The sequence below is a fragment of the Hemitrygon akajei genome, chromosome 2, assembly GCF_048418815.1.
Source record: "Hemitrygon akajei chromosome 2, sHemAka1.3, whole genome shotgun sequence".
Taxonomy (NCBI): Eukaryota; Metazoa; Chordata; class Chondrichthyes; order Myliobatiformes; family Dasyatidae; genus Hemitrygon; species Hemitrygon akajei.
Window position 1 is genome coordinate 170,968,403 of NC_133125.1, and position 21,471 is coordinate 170,989,873.

Sequence of the window (21,471 nt, forward strand, 5' to 3'; positions counted from 1 at the left end):
ACCCTAGTGTTCTGAAAGAGGTAGCGATAGAGATTGTGCAGACATTATTAATAATCTTTCAAAAATCATTGAACTCTGGCATGTTGCCAGAGGACTGGGAAATTGCAAATGTCACTCCACTCTTTAAGAAAGGAGGAAGGCAGCAGAAAGGAAATTGTAGACCAGTGAGCCTGACTTCAGTGGCTGGGAAGATGTTGGAGTCATTTGTTAAGGATGAGGTGATGGAGTACTTGGTGACACAGGACAGATAAGACAAAGTCAGCATGGTTTCTTTGAGGGAAAATCTTGCCTGATGAACCTGTTGGAAATCTTTGAGCACATTACAAGTAGAATAGATAAAGGGGATGCAGTGGATGTTGTATATTTGGACTTTAAGAAGGCCTTTGACAAAGTGCCACACATGAGGCTGCTTACTAACTTAAGAGCCCATGGCATTACAGGAAAGTTACTGACATGGTTAGAGCATTGGCTGACTGGTAGGAGGCAGTGAGTGGGAATAAAAGGATCCTTTTTGGATTGGCTGCCAGTGACTAGTGGTGTTCCACAGGGATCGGTGTTGGGACCACTTATTTTTATGTTGTGTATCAGTGATTTAGTTGATGGAATAGATGGCTTTGTTTCCAAGTTTGCAGATGATACGAAGATTGGTGGAGGGGCAGGTAGTGTTGAGGAGACAGATAGGCTGTAGTAGGACACAGATTAGGAGAATGGGCAAGAAAGTGGCAAATTAAATACTATGTTGGAAAATACATGTTCATGCACTTTGGTAGAAGAAATAAATGTGCAGACTAGTTTCTAAATGGGGAGAAAATCCAAAAATCTGAGATGCAAAGGGCTTGGGAGTCCTTGTGCAGAACACACTAAATATGTGGTCACCAACCTTTCTAAGTCCAGGATCCTCCTACCTTGGCCTTAGTGAAAGGCAAGATCGACCCCAGATTGATTAGTTACACGCATGCGCACTGGGGCAGGAAAGACCGGAAGTAAAACCCGGCAACCTGGAAGTAGAAATAATGTATAAACACCGGGGTACCCACCATTTTATTGCACCGCGGACCGGTTTAATATTGACAATATTCTAGCAGGCTAGTAGCATCGGCAGTTCCCGCCGGCCACGCTCCGGGCCAGTAGCATCAGTGGTTCTCGCAGGCCATGCGAGGCGAACACTGGTGTGAGGGTATCACGGCGTTTAGGTGACTGATGACCTCGCGTGGGTTCAGGTTCAACAGTGGCCGTGACAGGGACTGAGGAAAGGTGCAGCTGACTCGTATTGTTTCCTTGCGGCCCGGTGGTTGGGGACCACTGAAGTACACTGTGTAGTGCGGGGCAACTATGCGCATGCGCACCGGGCAGAAAGAACGGAACTAAAACCCCGCAACCCAGAAACAATCTCGCAACAGTATTTGTGTATTTATTTTTCATTTTTTTCGGGATCTACTGGGAAAGTCTCAAAAATCATCCAGTCGATCGCGGTCGTCGGGTTGGTGACCACTACCTTAAAGGTTAATGTGCAGGTAGAGTTAGTAGTGAGGAAGGCGAATGCAGTGTTAGCATTCATTTCAAGAGATCTGGAATGGATGTGGACTACTACCCTGACACATTAGGAAGAGTGAGAAGGAAGGGAAAATTCATCAAACCTGAAAAATGTGTTTTTGTTCTGAGGCATTAGCTGTGTTTTCTTTTCAATAGATACCGCCTGACCTAGTGTGTGTTTCTGGAATTTTCTGTTTTTAGTTGGGGATGCAGGACTTGTTCTTATTAGGGTGGTTTTAGCATTGATCAAGGTGTAACTATTGAATGAGATCCTTGTATTTTATTGATGGTAAAATCTCTCACAAGCCGTCAGTTCCAACCTCTCGGAGTCAAGTCACTGTCACAGACCACTGCCCTTTGCCAATCGGGATACTGACAGTATTAATTTGTTTATTTCAAGCAGGAGTTCCCAACCTGGGGTTGACAGACCCCTCTGTTAATGGTAGCAGTCCATAGCATAAAAAAGCTTGGGAACCCCTGATTTAGAGGTGCAGCAGGGTAAAAGGCAGTTCCGGCCCAATGAGGCTGTGCTCTCCAGTTACACCCATATGACCAATTAACACACTAACCCATAAGCCAACGTACGTCTTTGGAATGTGGGCGGGAAGCAGAGCACCCAGAGGAAACCCAGACAGTCACAGGGAGAATGTACAGACTATTTGCAGACAAAGTTAGAATCCTTCTGGTAAGATGGCAGTTCCTTTGGATGCAGCAGCCTCTCGGGGAGCAGCCAGTGGTGCTGCTTTCTATGTTAAATGTGTTTCTACAATCGCAAGGTGGTGCTGGGCTCCAAGAACTTCGGGTGCTGTGGGTCTACCCCACTGTGAGCTGTTCGTTGATCGGAGGAGATGGCCTGGGTACAGACCACGTTGCTGCCTGCGACTCAAAGACATCGGAGTTGGTGCGCAAAGGTGGCGTGCAGTGAAACCGTTGGTAATTGTCTTGGACGTTTTTCTTACGATTGCAAGACCCTGTTGGACATTGACAACGTGAGATGCCGCAGGCCTGTTTCCTTTGTTTGGCGGTGTGACAGATGGCGAGGCAGCTGCATTGCTGTAGCGAGGACTAGGCCTGAAGCCGTGGGATTGCCTGCTGCTGCAGTCCAGGAGAGAGGCGCCAGGGATGCTGTAGCGTGGCGTCCATGCTCGGTCGGGGGCTGGCCTCCAGTGTTCGATCCATGGAATGGCAGGCTGGATTACATGCACAAGTTTGTCTGTGCACTGCTGGGAATTGCACTGTCAAATTGTGGGCCCTGGCGCTCATGGACTCTGGCTGCATAGTGATGTTTTCTTGCATGGCTGTGTTTCTTTGCTTGCTGTTTTGAATGTGCTGTGTATGTTTTGCACCTTGAGTCACAGGTGTTTTGTTTGGCTGTATCCATGTATGTTTGAATGATAATTAAAGTTGAATTTGAACCTGAGTTACTGGTGCTGTTATAGCCTAATCATGGGACAGTTTACAGTGACCAATTAACCTACTAACTCCTACGTCTTTGGACCGTGAGAGGAAACTGGAGCACCCTGAGGAAACCCATGGGGTCATGGGGAGAATGTACAGACTCCTTACAGGCAGTGGCAGGAATTGAACCCCAGTCGCAGGTAGTGTAAAGCATTGTGCTAATCACCATGCCTCCCACATTATTGAATGCTGGAACAGGCTTGAGGGGCTGAATGGCCTCGCTCACATTTGGTTATATTGAGTAGGTAACAATCAGATTCAGAAAGCTGTGGGTTTAAGTTTCACTCCTGAGAACAAAATCCAGGCCAAGGGAGCATTGCATGCAGTGTTGGAGGTGAAGTCTTTTGCATGAGAATTCACCAATTAGTCTTTCTCACGTCCTGGATATTGGGTTAGCTACTTGCATTTCAAATGCACCTATGCTATTTTGAAGGCTGTGCATGCGAACGACTTGGGAAACAGGAGGTATGACCTTGCAGGGTCTGAATCTGCAATTCACATCAGGCAATCAGCCTGTTCCTGTCGTGTTTTTTGGAAATTATATAACTGCTTGCCGGGCTCTCTGCTGGAACCATCATCTAAGATGCTTGAGACGTGGTGTCTGCCTTTCCTGCCCCAGCTACTGTCATTGGGTGGCTTCCATTACGATTATTCACTGTCCTGGATATTGAAGAGTCAGCTTGCATCACTCAATAACCTTTAGCCCCCAGATCCTCAGCAGACGTGGAGTCAGACAAACCTTCCCTCTGCGCCGCATACCAAGGTGGCCAAGGTACCTGAGGGCCTGATCAGAGAAGTGGCTTTTGCGGAGTTTCTCGAAAGAGGAAGGAAGTGGATTGTTGAGCAAGTTGGGTCTGGATGTACAATCTTAAAGCAATGCCCAGCACGGTTGGTTTGCAGGGTGAAGTGGGGGGGGGGGGGGGGTGTGGTTGAACAGTTTATGCACAGAGATGAGAAGTGGTTGAGTGTATTTACCCTGAGAGGGTTATTGTGCAGAGGTGTTCAGCATGCAAACAGCCCTTCAGCTCCACTTGTCCGTGAAGACCAAGATGCCCAATCCCATCTTCCAGCATTTGGGCCCCTTCCATTCCTATCGATTCCACCGGCTTTTCCTTGTGCCGTAATTGTACCTGCATAAACCACCTTCTCCAGTAGCCTGTCTGATGACACCCTCAGTCTGTCCCGTACGCCGGCCCGTCCCGTACACCGGTCCCCCACCCCCTGCCGCCGGCCCGTCCCGTACACCGGTCCCCCACCCCCCGCCGTCGGCCTGTCCCGTACGTCCTGACGCGAGCCAATCTAGCTCTCCAGGTCATTGAGCCATACCAGCCTGCCAACCACGACAGGTGTGTGGTCGTCTTGGAGGAATCATCTCTCCATGCAGTTAAATCCATTTTTTCCTGAATCTCTTGAGTACTCATTGGCCTTTTTGTGGTTTGGTGAGGGAGGGGGAGTGTGGAGAGGATGATTCCTATGGTGGGGTGTCCAGAACTGGAAGGCACAGCCTCAAAATTGAGGGGTAACCTTTTAGAACAGAGGTAAGGAGGAATATTTTTAGTCTGAGTAAATCTGTGGAATGCTCTGCCCCAGACTGTGCTGGAGACCAGAACCGTGGGTCTACTCAAAGCGAAAATTGATAGTTTCCTGATCAGTCAGGGCATCAAAGGATATGGTGAGGAGGCAGGTGTATGGGGCTGAGTGGGATCAGCCATGATGGAATGGTGGAGCAGACTCGATGGGCTGAATGGCCTAATTCTAATTCTGCTCCTTTGTCTTATGGTCTTAACTAAATTCATGAGCATAGACAGGGTGAATGGTCACTGTTTCTCCCCCCCTCCCCTCCCCCAGGGTAGGGGGGCTTAAAGGTGAAAGGGGAGAGATTTAAAGGGGACAAGAATGGCAATTTTTTTTTTACACAGAGGATGGTGCGTATTTGGAATAAGCTGCCAGAGGATATGGTTGAGGCAGTTACGTGTGAGATCCCCCATTGGCTGGAGTCGACCATGAATGTTGCATCCTAGATGTCTACAATATGCAGGAGTCCTCGGGGTCACGTTGCCGGTGGCTGTTGGCGGGGGTGTCATAGTGCGTTTGGCGGGGGTGTCATAGTGCGTTTGGCAGAGAATGATGCTCAGAGAGGCTGTGCTGGAGGGGATGATCGGAGGCTCAGAGGTTCGATGGACTCTGAGTCCGCTGCAGTTGGGGTGCTTTCACAGTGTGCTGCGTCTGCGAGGTCGGGTCCGATAGAGCTTTCACCGTGTGCTGCGTCTGCGAGGCTGAGTCCGGCAGCACCTTGGAAGTCCATAGTGGGGGTATTCCCTTCTGCCGCCTGCGTGGGATGACGAGTCTATCAGGACCTTTGAGGACTTGTGGAAACTGTGTGGTGGTTTCTTTCGAACTTAGTCTTTCAACATCTTTGGACTATTTTTACTGTGCCCATGCTCTGTTTTTTTAAAATCAATTATGGTATTGTCTGCACTGTTGTAACTATATGTAACTATGTGGTTTTGTGTAGGTCTTGTAGCTTTAGTTTTTGCTTTGTTGGGTGGTAGAGTTGGTCTCCTGACTGGTGTGTCTGGATAGTCATGTTTTGTCAGGTGGGTTTGGAGCTCCTTTCCGGGGAATGTGCTAAGATGGTAGCGTGATATTAATACGCAGCAGCCTCTCCGGACTCTGGACTGGGAATTGCCAAACGTTATGTGGATTTTCTGGTGTAGTCTGTTTTGTCATGTGCTTTTGTGATATCATTCTGGAGGAATGTTGTCTCATTTTTAACTGCATTGCATTTGTGGTTTCTAAACGGCAATAAACTGAAACTGAACTGAGTTGCAGTCAGCATTGAATTCAACATGGCGTTGCCTTGGGGCCTTCAGCTGCGGAATTTCCCTCGGGGTTTGCTCCTGAAGCCTTCCCCTTGAGCGGGTATAGGCGCAAGGCAGCAGAGGGTTTTGAAATCGGTTGTGTTTCTCCTAGATGTGCCAACCGCAGCTGACGAGCCCCATTTGCCCGAAGCAGCTGGTTTTAAGTGGCTAGTAATCCACATTTGCCCATTCTCCTGTCAGAATAACAATTCTGCTGGGCTTAGTAACTGAGCCACACATGAAAGCCAGGAGCTGGACTTGGTTTTCAGAGGTAATTTGTGAGTCATGCCATTGGGAGCATTTAATAAATAATGGGAGCTTATCCCCACTCCAACTCTGAGGTTTAGAGAGATATGGGACAAACACAGGCATGTGGGTCTAGCCCAGGTGGTTACTTTGGTCAGCGAGGATGAGTTGTAGTTGGATAGATAGATAGATACTTTATTCATCCCCATGGGGAAATTCAACTTTTTTTTCCAATGTCCCATACACTTGTTGTAGCAAAACTAATTACATACAATACTTAGTAAAAAAAAAATATGATATGCATCTAAATCACCATCTCAAAAAGCATTAATAATAGCTTTTAAAAAGTTCTTAAGTCCTGGTGGTAGAATTGTAAAGCCTAATGGCATTGGGGAGTATTGACCTCTTCATCCTGTCTGAGGAGCATTGCATCGATAGTAACCTGTCGCTGAAACTGCTTCTCTGTCTCTGGATGGTGCTATGTAGAGGATGTTCAGAGTTATCCATAATTGACCGTAGCCTACTCAGCGCCCTTCGCTCAGCTACCGATGTTAAACTCTCCAGTACTTTGCCCACGACAGAGCCCGCCTTCCTTACCAGCTTATTAAGACGTGAGGCGTCCCTCTTCTTAATGCTTCCTCCCCAACACGCCACCACAAAGAAGAGGGCGCTCTCCACAACTGACCTATAGAACATCTTCAGCATCTCACTACAGACATTGAATGACGCCAACCTTCTAAGGAAGTACAGTCGACTCTGTGCCTTCCTGCACAAGGCATCTGTGTTGGCAGTCCAGTCTAGCTTCTCGTCTAACTGTACTCCCAGATACTTGTAGGTCTTAACCTGCTCCACACATTCTCCATTAATGATCACTGGCTCCATATGAGGCCTAGATCTTGATCCTGTCCTCTGATTCTGTAATGGAAAGAGATTTGCGAGGGTTACGGGGCAGTGATTGGACATGGGGAATGGTAATGCACTCACACTGTTTAAATTTGGAATCTTTTCATTGAGGGATGGGAGGGAGGATGGGCTGGTTTTCAATATAGTCATTGAAGATTTGTTTCTCTGACCCTACTTTACACTTTGAATCGCTACCTAGCCTCTCGGTCATAATCGGTGTCAACTTGAAATGTGAGAATTGGCCGTCTGTAAAGATGTTGATCCCTTCTCTCCAAGACTCGGCTGCTTCCTCGTCCAGGCAAAAGGAGCGGTAGCTAGAAATTTGAGAGTTTATTAAGTACAAAATTGAATACTTAACAGCTGGTGATGGTTGGATAAGTGTTTCACAACAGATGGTTCACAGTGCTCCTTGTCCACAGGCGTTTGCCCTTCTTCACTGACTTCCTGCGCTCTTCGAAACTCTCCTCTCTCCGGCCTTTATTTGTTCTCGAGCCAAAGTTCAGAGTAAATTTATTATCAAAGTTCATACACATCACAGTATACTACTCACAGATTTATATTATTGCGGGCATTGACAGTGATAAATAGTCAATGAAAGACCAGACCCAACCAGAGGGACAAACAACCAGAATGTAAAAGACAAAAAAACTACAATACAAAAAGGAAGAAAAGCAAACAAAATAATAAGTGATCAATAAATATTGAGAACATGAGATGAGAAGTCATTGAAGGTGAGTCCATAGTTTGTGGGAGTAGTTCAGTGTAGGGGTGAGTGAAGGTATCTCCTCTGGTCCAAGAGCCTGATGGTTGAGGGGTAATAACTGTCCCGAACCTGGTGGTGCGAGTCCTGAGACTCCTGTACTTCCTTTTTGGCAGCAGCGGGAAGTGATCTGGGTGGTGGGGGTCCCCGATGATGGATGCTGCTGTCCTCCAACACAGTTCTACATAGCTGTGCTCGATGAGGGCTTTGCCCGTGATCTAACCAGAGTGAGCTAATTTCATAGGTTTTAGTGGTCGGCTGCGCTCCCAGGTAACCCAGACAGCTCAGCCATTATTTCCCACTGTCTCCCTCACACAGGTTATTCTCAACCCGAAAGTTTACTAGGATGTTGCTGGGACTGGAGGACCTGACTTGCAGGGATAGATTCCATCGTTTAGGACCTGGAGCATAGGAGAATGAGGGCAGAGTTTTGACAGAGGTAGACAAAACTATCAGGGTTTACCTAGAGTTTTTTCCATTGGGGTTGGCCAGCCTGTCTGCCTGTCACCACTGGCGTTTAGGGCAGAAACGATGTCCCCCATCTCTGGCAGTGTTCAGAGCTTCCTTCATTGTGTCAGAAGCTTCCTCTCGGTTTTCACTACTGTCAGTCATGCAAATCCTGGGTGGAGACTCGGGAATACTGTCCCACTCAGATATAAATGGATTCTTCATTGCTGTTTCCATAACAATTTTGTCTTGCCAGTCAGGGTTTTTGGCCCTGAGCTGAACCCCCGAACCCGGAGGACCGGTGGACCACTCTTCATCTGGCCTCTGCCCTTTGACATGGGTGACCCTGCCAAGAGCCACAGCAGAAAGCCCTGACTCCAGCTGACGTAGCTCTCGGGGTCATTGAGGCATGCAAGCCTCCAAACCGCGACAAAGTTGTGGTCCTCGTGGAGGCCGGGGTTGGGTGAGACTTGAGGGTTAAGGGTCAGAGGGTGGAAGGAGCTGCCAGCGAGTTCAATTTCAACATTTCAGAGAAGTTTGGATAAGTACATGGATGGGGAGGGGTGTGGCAGGCTCTGGTCAATGGGACAAGGCAGAATAATAATTCGGCATTCACAGATGGGCTGGAGAGCCTCTTTCTGTGCTCTAGTTTTCGATGAGTCTCTGACCGTATCCCTGCTCCGATTCTCTTCTTCCAGAAGAGCTTTGATTTTCTCCTGTCCCCTTGTGTCCAGCAGCTTAATGACCGTGAAGATTTGGTCTGCTTTGCTATTGTTCCCGATCTCTGCAAACAACAAGCAGATGTGTCCTGTCTCCCAGGGTAACGACAAAACCAAAGACCCATGTTGCACTGAGCTGAAGCATGGGGACTTCACATTTTAACAGCACAATCCTTTAACCCTTCATTCTTCCCCACTGTGTCTAACTACTATAATTTTACAAATGATCAGGAGGGGCTTGCCCAAAGCTGGGGATGCAAAGGCAGATGTGTTACTCTATAACTCGGGGTTTACTCCTGGGAAGTATTCTATAGAAACAGTGGGGTGCAACAGTGCAACAAAAGGGTATTGTAATACTAAGTACAGATTTGTCACTGTGTAATACTAGGGTCTGGTACTGATGAGGACTGGTCCAGACCTGTGTATTGCAGGGATGCAGTACTGGTGGGCACAAGGTTTTACCTGTGTCATACCAGGGTACAGCACTGGTGAGTCCCGGTCAGAATGAAGTTTGTTATCGTTGACATATGCTGTGAAATTTGCTGATTTGTGGCAGCAGTACAGTGCAAGACATTAAAAATCACTATATCACAATAAGAAACAGTGGATTCTGGTTGATTGGACCAATTGCTTATTTGGGACAACTCTTAAAAGAAAAAACAACTAATTAAGAAAATAGCTGGGATTCCCTTAATTCATTAGGGACACGATGCCGCTTAATTGGGACAGGAGACTGTTCCCGAACAGTTTCTCACTAGCGTCAGTCGCATGCACTTGCAAGACTGTTTAAAACTACACTGTACTTGGAGTGAACCATTTTTATCTAAATAGTGTCAGTTTCATGTATTTGTGTTCAAAAAGCAGAATCGGGTTTAATATAATCGGCATACATTGTTAACTGTGGTGTTATGAGGCATAATAATGAAAACATAACAAATCGGCAAATGTACGTGTGTTTGTGTATGTATATATTTAATATATATATTTAAAAAGTTAAATATGTAGTTCAAAAACAGCAAAATGTAGAAGTAGAGTTCATGGGTTCGATATCTATTCGGATATCAGATGACGGGAGGAAGCTGTTCCTGAATCGTTGAGTGTCTGCCTTCAGGCTCTGTGCCTCCTTCCTGATGAGTGGCAGAAATGAGAGAGAACGGGTGATGGGGAGGCAAGTGCCCACAATGGAGCTGATCGACTTCACAACTTTCTGCAGCTTATTTTGATCTTGTGCGGTGCTTCCCCCGCCCCCAGTACCAGATAGCAATACTGCCAGTTAGAATGCTCTCCGTGACACGAATGTAGAGATTTGCAAGTGTCTTTGGGGATATAACAAACTCCTAATGAAATTTAGCCGCTGTCGTGCCTCCTTTGTACCTGCATCGATATGCTGGACCCAGGATGTTACCCAGATACTTGAAACTGCTTGAGCTCTCCACCACTGATCTCTTGATGAAGTCTGGTGTGTGCCCTCGTCTTGCCCTTTCTGAAGTCCACAATCAATTCTTTGATCTTACTGACATTGAGCGCAAGGTTGTTGCTGCAACACCACTCGACCAGCTGCTATACCTTTCTGCTGTACACCTTCTCATCAGTGATATTACTCAGTGATAGTTGGTGAGAAATAAACACTGAGACAATTCAGAACTCGCTGCAGTTTCAAGCATTTAGGCTTGGAGTTGCCTGAAACGGCTGGGAGTGAAAATGAAACAACTTTGCTACCTCAGCTTGTTAGGAATGAAGAAGAATTAGAAGGTATTGATAATTATCTTGAATATTACAATGTAAATGAACTCTTTGAAGATGCAATCATCCAAAGCATTGTATGAAGGAAGTCCAGTATCTGTACTAGGTGCCTGCACTGGTTTTTTTTAATTGAAAGAACATGGAGGAGTATGCTGGCTGAATTCTGATGTTGATAACTATTATGAACAAAGTACAGTAGTAGTATTGGCAGTGTTCCAATTTGTTCTGTATTTCATTTAAATACATAATTTGTTGGTCAGTTTCTTTTTTTAAAATATATACTTTTGTTAACCATTTCCATGAAACCAGCTCACTGGGGTAGCAGCTTAATTCAGCCAGTGTACTGGTCCTGATGCTCCCATTGAACCGGAATCCACTGTATATAAAAATAAATATATAGAGCAGAGCAGTGTCCGTGGGTTCATGGACTGTTCGGAAATCTGACGATGGAGCTGTTCCTGAAACGTTGAATGTGGGTCCTCGGGCTCGCTGATGTTAGTAATGAGAAGGGGGCGTGTCCCAGGTGGTAAGGCTCATTTTTTTGTTTATCTGTTAAGACACAGCATGGAACAGGCCCTTCAAGCCACACCGCCCAGCAGTCGTCTCTCCCCACCCCCCCCCACCCAATTTAATCCTAACCTACTCAAGGGACAAATTACATGACCTACTAACCGGTACGTCTTGGGACTGTGGGAGGAAACTGGAGCACCTGGAGGAAACCCACGTGGTCACGGGGAGGACATACAAACTCCTTACAGGCAGTGGCGGGAATTGAGCCCATGTCACCTGTACTGTAAAGCGTCGTCCTAACCACTACGCTACAGTGCTGCCTTCTGGAGGCACCACCTGTTGAAGGTGTCCTCGATGGTGCCCGTGACGGAATTGGCTGAGCCTACGAGCCTCTGCAGTGTTGGATCCAGGCAATGAAACAACCATTCAGAACGCTCTTCACAGAACATCTGTAGAAATTTGGTGAGACATGGGCCTATCCCTGTATAATAATAGGGTTCAGATCTATCCTTGTTTAATACAGAAGTACAGTACCACTAGGTCCGTCTCCATTGGATGCTGCGTTACAGTTGTACTGACTACAGGACTATCCGTGTGATACTAAGGTACAACTCTGTCATATTCTAACCCATGCGTAAGCTGCAGGGGGAGTTTAAGCAGATGGTTTGAGTTTTATATGAGGCTGACATTTAACAGTTGCTTAATTAGAGTGCGGTGGAGTGAATGAGAGATCCCTCTTGACCGCAGGTGAAGGCAAGTACAGACATCTACAAAGTATGCCTAATGCGCCTGTCGTACAGTCACCAGCAGCTCCTCCCTTCCCTTTTCATCTCACCCCGACAGGCACATTCCTCCGCCTCTGTCTTCCTTGTGCTTCCCCTTAAATCTGCTTTGCTTTTTACCACAGGAGCTGGTTCCAAATCTTCCCTGCTCTGCATCTGCTGACTTCACGATTAGATCTATTTGTGACTCTCTTTGGTCCCACGATAGGGTAAATGCCAAATTAAAAACAAATGAGTTCCAAATACTCAGGTAATATTTAAGAGCCGCATCGTGTCATATCTCTTTCCTTTGCAAAGGGTGGAGGATTTATTATGGGCAGCTGAGAAGCGGGGTGTTAGCCATGATTGGTCTGTAGTGGGTCTCGTGTTGCTTGCAATTTGCTTCACAGTTGATGTTGAATCGTTTTCTGTGCCTTTTTTCCTCCGCTTCCTCTTAAGTGCCTCACAGACACAGAGATTTCTGCAGATGCTGGAAATCTTGAGCAACGCACGTAAAATACTGGAGGAACTCAGCAAGTCAGGCAGCATTTAGGGAAGTGAATAAACAGCCAACGTTTTGAGCCGAGATCCTCATTAGTAGTCCCGATGGAGGATCTTGGCCTGAAGCTCTGACTGTTAAGTCCCTGCCGTAAACACTGCCTGACCTGCTGAGTTTGCCTGGTATTTTGTGTGATTTCCCTTTCTACTAGGTTCAGGAACAGTTAGTACCCCTCAAACATCAGGTTGTTGTACCAGAGGGGATAACTTCACTCAGCCCAAAACCAAAGTGATTCCATAACCTATAGACTCGCTTTCAAGAACTCTTCATCTCAAGTTCTTGATAATTATTGCTAGTATTATTTTGTATTTGCACAATTTGTCGTCCTTTGCACACTGGTTGTCTGTTTCTCTTTGTAATTTTTCATTGAGTCTATAGTATCTCTTTGTATTTACTGTGAATGCCCCCAAGAAAATGTATCTTGGAGTCATATATGCATTTTCATTATGCATTTACTTCAAACTTTTGAAGTGCCTCTGTTTTTACCTCTACGGCACCCTGTAACAGAGATTTCTATGCCTTGCTCATTTCCCTAAGTGAAGATGGTGTGGGTTAACTAGGAAATGGGAATTGTCCATGGATCTCACTGTAGGGTGTTTGTGGTTAACCTCTGACCTCCGGGGTCAACTCATGGGATCATGTTGCATGAAAAAGGACATTTAGCTGAGCTAGTCCATGTTGACCATCAAGCACCCATTGATGTTGATTTCCAAAGGTACATTGCATGTCAGAGAAATGTATACAATACACCATCTGCAAAATCAGAGGAGTGCCCCAAAGAATGAATGACAGTTAAATGTTAGAACCCCAAAGCCCCCAACTCCCCCTCCCATGCATAAGCAGCAAAGTATTGATGCCCCCTCCCCCACCAGCAAAAAGTATTAGCGTCTCCCCCCCACCGAACACTCAGCAAAACATCAATTTTACACTAATCTTATTTTATTCACCAGAAATTCACATCTCCCTTCAAATTCCACCATTCACCTGCACAGTCAAAGCAATCTACAACAGAAACGTAACCAAAGTTCCCTCTAATTTTCTTTTAGAGCTGCGCCCGGCACCCATTGCTCTGAGCAGGAAACTTCTGCACAACCTGGAGACTGCGCAGCACTTGATGAACAATAAACCGCGGGTGAACAGTTCATTAACGGTAAGCTACCGACTTCCGTTCTGTGTTCCTTGTTACAATCTGTAATAGTAGTGTTACTTGAAACACTGGCGATGTAAATACATTGAAGCTCTAGAACGTGACAAAGTAATGGTTGTGCATTTATTATTTGGAAAATTTATGGATTATATTCATGAACACAATTACAGGGTATTTCACAAATATATTAACATAGTTTTCAAAATTATTTAGCATAATTTTAAGATGATATTGACATTGTATAAAAGAAAATTCCAGCTGTGCAGTAACAAAGGCTGTGTGCCCGAGAGTATTTCAGTTCCTGCATAGCTACACACCCACATAACTTAGAGGGAACAGTGCTCCCAGTCAGGAAGAAAGGAGTTGTGGCCCTCATGGTCCATTGGGGGAAGGTGGAAACTCCACAGGGGTCAGAATCGAACTCCGCGACCATGAGGCAGCGGTTCTATCAGCTTCATCTGTGTGCTGCCCGGCGGTGTAATATAACTGGGAACAAGCACTGGATTTTGGCTTCACAGCTGCCGCTTGCTAACCCGACTCTTTCTCCCACCTCCCTCTGCCTGCAGCGCCAACCATGCAGCAGGAAAGGCTGAAGTGCAAGAACCTCCACGAGTACCTGAGGAGTCTCAGCCCGGCCATCCTCGACAAGCTGTACAATCACCCGGCCACCTGCCTGGCCGTCTTCAGGTAGGACGTGGTTGGTCATAGTGGGCTTGATGCAGCCAGTGCGCAGTTACAGTGGGCACTGCCTGATTACAGTGGGGATGGTGCCGTTACAGTGGGGAATGCCTGATTACAGTGGGGATGGTGCCGTTACAGTGCGGACTGCCTGATTACAGTGGGGATGGTGCAGTTACAGTGGGGATGGTGCAGTTACAGTGGGGACTGCCTGATTACAGTGGGGATGGTGCCGTTACAATGCGGACTGCCTGATTACAGTGGGGATGGTGCAGTTACAGTGGGGATGTTGCAGTTACAGTGGGGACTGCCTGATTACAGTGGGGATGTTGCAGTTACAGTGGACACTGCCTGATTACAGTGGGGATGGTGCAGTTACAGTGGGGACTGCCTGATTACAGTGGGGATGTTGCAGTTACAGTGGACACTGCCTGATTACAGTGGGGATGGTGCCGTTACAGTGCGGACTGCCTGATTACAGTGGGGATGTTGCAGTTACAGTGGGGACTGCCTGATTACAGTGGGGATGTTGCAGTTACAGTGGACACTGCCTGATTACAGTGGGGATGGTGCAGTTACAGTGGGGACTGCCTGATTACAGTGGACACTGCCTGATTACAGTGGGGATGGTGCCCGATTACAGTGGGGATGGTGCAGTTACAGTGGGGACTGCCTGATTACAGTGGGGATGTTGCCGTTACAGTGGGGACTGCCCGATTACAGTGGGGATGGTGCAGTTACAGTGGGGACTGCCCGATTACAGTGGGGATGTTGCAGTTACAGTGGGGACTGCCTGATTACAGTGGGGATGGTGCCGTTACAGTGGGGACTGCCTGGTTACAGTGGGGACTGCCTGATTACAGTGGGGATGTTGCAGTTACAGTGGGGACTGCCTGATTACAGTGGGGATGGTGCCGTTACAGTGGGGACTGCCTGATTACAGTGAGGATGTTGCAGTTACAGTGGGGACTGCCTGATTACAGTGGGGATGGTGCAGTTACAGTTGGCACGGTCTGATTACAGTGGGGACTGCCTGATTACAGTGGGGATGGTGCCATTACAGTGGGGATGGTGCCGTTACAGTTGGCACGGTCTGATTACAGTGGGGACTGCCTGATTACCGTGGGGACTGCCTGATTACAGTGGGGATGTTGCAGTTACAGTGGGGACTGCCTGATTACAGTGGGGATGGTGCAGTTACAGTTGGCACGGTCTGATTACAGTGGGGACTGCCTGATTACAGTGGAGATGGTGCCGTTACAGTGGGGACTGCCTGATTACAGTGGGGATGGTGCCGTTACAGTGGGGATGGTGCCGTTACAGTTGGCACGGTCTGATTACAGTGGGGATGGTGCCGTTACAGTGGGGACTGCCTGATTACAGTGGGGATGTTGCAGTTACAGTGGGGACTGCCTGATTACAGTGAGGACTGCCTGATTACAGTGGGGATGTTGCAGTTACAGTGGGGACTGCCTGATTACAGTGGGGATGGTGCCGTTACAGTGGGGACTGCCTGATTACAGTGAGGATGTTGCAGTTACAGTGGGGACTGCCTGATTACAGTGGGGATGGTGCAGTTACAGTTGGCACGGTCTGATTACAGTGGGGACTGCCTGATTACAGTGGGGATGGTGCCATTACAGTGGGGATGGTGCCGTTACAGTTGGCACGGTCTGATTACAGTGGGGACTGCCTGATTACCGTGGGGACTGCCTGATTACAGTGGGGATGTTGCAGTTACAGTGGGGACTGCCTGATTACAGTGGGGATGGTGCAGTTACAGTTGGCACGGTCTGATTACAGTGGGGACTGCCTGATTACAGTGGAGATGGTGCCGTTACAGTGGGGACTGCCTGATTACAGTGGGGATGGTGCCGTTACAGTGGGGATGGTGCCGTTACAGTTGGCACGGTCTGATTACAGTGGGGATGGTGCCGTTACAGTGGGGACTGCCTGATTACAGTGGGGACTGCCTGATTACAGTGGGGATGTTGCAGTTACAGTGGGGATTGCCCGATTACAGTGGGGATGGTGCAGTTACAGTTGGCACGGTCTGATTACAGTGGGGATGGTGCCGTTACAGTGGGGACTGCCTGATTACAGTGGGGATGTTGCAGTTACAGTTGGCACGGTCTGATTACAGTGGGGATGGTGCCGTTACAGTGGGGACTGCCTGATTACAGTGGGGACTGCCTGATTACAGTGGGGATGGTGCCGTTACAGTGGGGACTGCCTGATTACAGTGGGGATGGTGCCGTTACAGTGGGGACTGCCTGATTACAGTGGGGATGTTGCAGTTACAGTTGGCACGGTCTGATTACAGTGGGGATGGTGCCGTTACAGTGGGGACTGCCTGATTACAGTGGGGACTGCCTGATTACAGTGGGGACTGCCTGATTACAGTGGGGATGGTGCCGTTACAGTGGGGACTGCCTGATTACAGTGGGGATGTTGCAGTTACAGTGGGGACTGCCTGATTACAGTGGGGATGGTGCCGTTACAGTTGGCACGGTCTGATTACAGTGGGGATGGTGCCGTTACAGTGGGGACTGCCTGATTACAGTGGGGACTGCCTGATTACAGTGGGGATGGTGCCGTTACAGTGGGGACTGCCTGATTACAGTGGGGACTGCCTGATTACAGTGGGGATGGTGCCGTTACAGTGGGGACTGCCTGATTACAGTGGGGACTGCCTGATTACAGTGGGGATGGTGCCGTTACAGTGGGGACTGCCTGATTACAGTGGGGATGGTGCAGTTACAGTGGGGATGTTGCAGTTACAGTGGGGACTGCCTGATTACAGTGGGGATGGTGCCGTTATAGTGGGGACTGCCTGATTACAGTGGGGATGGTGCCGTTACAGTGGGGACTGCCTGATTACAGTGGGGATGGTGCCGTTACAGTGGGGACTGCCTGATTACAGTGGGGATGGTGCAGTTACAGTGGGGATGTTGCAGTTACAGTGGGGATGGTGCCGTTACAGTGGGGACTGCCTGATTACAGTGGGGATGGTGCCGTTACAGTGGGGACTGCCTGATTACAGTGGGGATGGTGCCGTTATAGTGGGGACTGCCTGATTACAGTGGGGATGGTGCAGTTACAGTGGGGACTGCCTGATTACAGTGGGGATGGTGCCGTTATAGTGGGGACTGCCTGATTACAGTGGGGATGGTGCCGTTACAGTGGGGACTGCCTGATTACAGTGGGGATGGTGCAGTTACAGTGGGGACTGCCTGATTACAGTGGGGATGGTGCCGTTATAGTGGGGACTGCCTGATTACAGTGGGGATGGTGCCGTTACAGTGGGGACTGCCTGATTACAGTGGGGATGTTGCAGTTACAGTGGGGACTGCCTGATTACAGTGGGGATGGTGCCGTTACAGTGGGGACTGCCTGATTACAGTGGGGATGGTGCCGTTACAGTGGGGACTGCCTGATTACAGTGGGGATGGTGCAGTTACAGTGGGGATGTTGCAGTTACAGTGGGGACTGCCTGATTACAGTGGGGATGTTGCAGTTACAGTGGGGACTGCCTGATTACAGTGGGGATGTTGCAGTTACAGTGGGGACTGCCTGATTACAGTGGGGATGGTGCCGTTATAGTGGGGACTGCCTGATTACAGTGGGGATGTTGCAGTTACAGTTGGCACGGTCTGATTACAGTGGGGACTGCCTGATTACAGTGGAGATGGTGCCGTTACAGTGGGGACTGCCTGATTACAGTGGGGACGGCCTGATTACAGTGGGGATGGTGCCGTTACAGTGGGGACTGCCTGATTACAGTGGGGATGGTGCCGTTACAGTGGGGACTGCCTGATTACAGTGGGGATGGTGCAGTTACAGTGGGGATGGTCTGATTACAGTGGGGATGTTGCAGTTACAGTGGGGATGGTGCCGTTACAGTTGGCACGGTCTGATTACAGTGGGGATGTTGCAGTTACAGTGGGGATGTTGCAGTTACAGTGGGCACGGTCTGATTACAGTGGGGATGGTGCCGTTACAGTGGGGATGTTGCAGTTACAGTGGGGACTGCCCGATTGCAGTGGGGATGTTGCCGTTACAGTGGGGACTGCCCGATTACAGTGGGGATGTTGCCGTTACAGTGGGGACTGCCCGATTACAGTGGGGATGTTGCCGTTACAGTGGGGACTGCCCGATTACAGTGGGGACTGCCCGATTACAGTGGGGATGTTGCAGTTACAGTGGGGACTGCCTGATTACAGTGGGGATGGTGCAGTTACAGTGGGGATGGTGCAGTTACAGTGGGGACTGCCTGATTACAGTGGGGATGGTGCAGTTACAGTGGGGACTGCCTGGTTACAGTGGGGATGGTGCAGTTACAGTGGGGATGGTGCAGTTACAGTGGGGACTGCCTGATTACAGTGGGGATGTTGCAGTTACAGTGGGGACTGCCTGATTACAGTGGGGATGTTGCAGTTACAGTTGGCACGGTCTGATTACAGTGGGGACTGCCTGATTACAGTGGGGATGGTGCAGTTACAGTGGGGATGGTGCAGTTACAGTGGGGACTGCCTGATTACAGTGGGGATGTTGCAGTTACAGTGGGGACTGCCTGATTACAGTGGGGATGTTGCAGTTACAGTTGGCACGGTCTGATTACAGTGGGGACTGCCTGATTACAGTGGGGATGGTGCAGTTACAGTGGGGATGGTGCAGTTACAGTGGGGACTGCCTGATTACAGTGGGGATGTTGCAGTTACAGTGGGGACTGCCTGATTACAGTGGGGATGTTGCAGTTACAGTTGGCACGGTCTGATTACAGTGGGGACTGCCTGATTACAGTGGGGATGGTGCAGTTACAGTGGGGATGTTGCAGTTACAGTTGGCACGGTCTGATTACAGTGGGGACTGCCTGATTACAGTGGGGATGTTGCAGTTACAGTGGGGATGTTGCAGTTACAGTGGGGATGGTGCAGTTACAGTGGGGATGGTGCAGTTACAGTGGGGATGTTGCAGTTACAGTGGGGACTGCCTGGTTACAGTGGGGATGGTGCAGTTACAGTGGGGACTGCCTGGTTACAGTGGGGATGGTGCAGTTACAGTGGGGACTGCCTGGTTACAGTGGGGACTGCCTGGTTACAGTGGGGATGGTGCGGTTACAGTGGGGATGGTGCAGTTACAGTGGGGACTGCCTGATTACAGTGGGGATGTTGCAGATACAGTGGGGACTGCTTGATTACAGTGGGGACTGCTTGATTACAGTGGGGACTGCCTGATTACAGTGGGGATGGTGCCGTTACAGTGGGGATGGTGCCGTTACAGTGGGGATGGTGCAGTTACAGTTGGCACGGTCTGATTACAGTGGGGACTGCCTGATTACAGTGGGGATGGTGCAGTTAAAGTGGGGATGTTGCAGTTACAGTGGGGATGTTGCAGTTACAGTGGGGATGTTGCAGTTACAGTTGGCACGGTCTGATTACAGTGGGGATGTTGCAGTTACAGTGGGGATGTTGCAGTTACAGTGGGGATGGTGCAGTTACAGTGGGGATGTTGCAGTTACAGTGGGGATGTTGCAGTTACAGTGGGGATGTTGCAGTTACAGTGGGGATGTTGCAGTTACAGTTGGCACGGTCTGATTACAGTGGGGACTGCCTGATTACAGTGGGGATGGTGCAGTTACAGTGGGGATGTTGCAGTTACAGTGGGGATGTTGCAGTTACAGTGGGGATGTTGCAGTTACAGTTGGCACGGTCTGATTACAGTGGGGATGTTGCAGTTACAGTGGGGATGTTGCAGTTACAGTGGGGATGGTGCAGTTACAGTGGGGATGTTGCAGTTACAGTGGGGATGTTGCAGTTACAGTGGGGATGTTGCAGTTACAGTGGGGATGTTGCAGTTACAGTGGGGATGTTGCAGTTACAGTGGGGATGTTGCAGTTACAGTTGGCACGGTCTGATTACAGTGGGGATGTTGCAGTTACAGTGGGGATGGTGCCGTTACAGTTGGCACGGTCTGATTACAGTGGGGATGTTGCAGTTACAGTGGGGATGTTGCAGTTACAGTGGGGATGTTGCAGTTACAGTGGGGATGGTGCAGTTACAGTGGGGATGTTGCAGTTACAGTGGGGACTGCCTGGTTACAGTGGGGATGGTGCAGTTACAGTGGGGACTGCCTGGTTACAGTGGGGATGGTGCGGTTACAGTGGGGATGGTGCCGTTACAGTTGGCACGGTCTGATTACAGTGGGGATGTTGCAGTTACAGTGGGGATGTTGCAGTTACAGTGGGGATGTTGCAGTTACAGTGGGGATGGTGCAGTTACAGTGGGGATGTTGCAGTTACAGTGGGGACTGCCTGGTTACAGTGGGGATGGTGCAGTTACAGTGGGGACTGCCTGGTTACAGTGGGGATGGTGCGGTTACAGTGGGGATGGTGCAGTTACAGTGGGGACTGCCTGATTACAGTGGGGATGTTGCAGATACAGTGGGGACTGCTTGATTACAGTGGGGACTGCTTGATTACAGTGGGGACTGCCTGATTACAGTGGGGATGGTGCCGTTACAGTGGGGATGGTGCAGTTACAGTTGGCACGGTCTGATTACAGTGGGGACTGCCTGATTACAGTGGGGATGGTGCCGTTACAGTGGGGATGGTGCAGTTACAGTTGGCACGGTCTGATTACAGTGGGGACTGCCTGATTACAGTGGGGATGGTGCAGTTACAGTGGGGATGTTGCAGTTACAGTGGGGATGTTGCAGTTACAGTGGGGATGTTGCAGTTACAGTTGGCACGGTCTGATTACAGTGGGGATGTTGCAGTTACAGTGGGGATGTTGCAGTTACAGTTGGCACGGTCTGATTACAGTGGGGATGTTGCAGTTACAGTGGGGATGTTGCAGTTACAGTGGGGATGTTGCAGTTACAGTTGGCACGGTCTGATTACAGTGGGGATGTTGCAGTTACAGTGGGGATTGTGCAGTTACAGTTGGCACAGTCTGATTACAGTGGGGATGGTGCAGTTACAGTGGGGACTGCCTGATTACAGTGGGGACTGCCTGATTACAGTGGGGACGGCCTGATTACAGTGGGGATGGTGCAGTTAGTGGGCGCAGTGTGGTTATAGTGAGTGTAACATGGTTATACTAAGTATGATTACCGTGACGTATGAAGTTTCACTGGATGATACTT

The 21,471-nt window shown here is 48.9% G+C and overlaps 1 protein-coding gene across 2 annotated transcripts in view; it reads left to right on the forward strand.

Moving 5' to 3' along the window:
• Positions 1-21,471, forward strand: part of gtf2h4 (general transcription factor IIH, polypeptide 4) — a 137,691-nt gene that overhangs the window by 17,574 nt on the left and 98,646 nt on the right. For both annotated transcript variants that reach the window (XM_073032356.1, XM_073032347.1), the window contains exons 2-3: positions 13,547-13,650; positions 14,214-14,334. In XM_073032356.1, coding sequence (XP_072888457.1) covers positions 14,222-14,334 — 113 coding nt within the window. In that variant the 5' untranslated portion in view covers positions 13,547-13,650; positions 14,214-14,221. The remainder of the gene's footprint in view (positions 1-13,546; positions 13,651-14,213; positions 14,335-21,471) is intronic.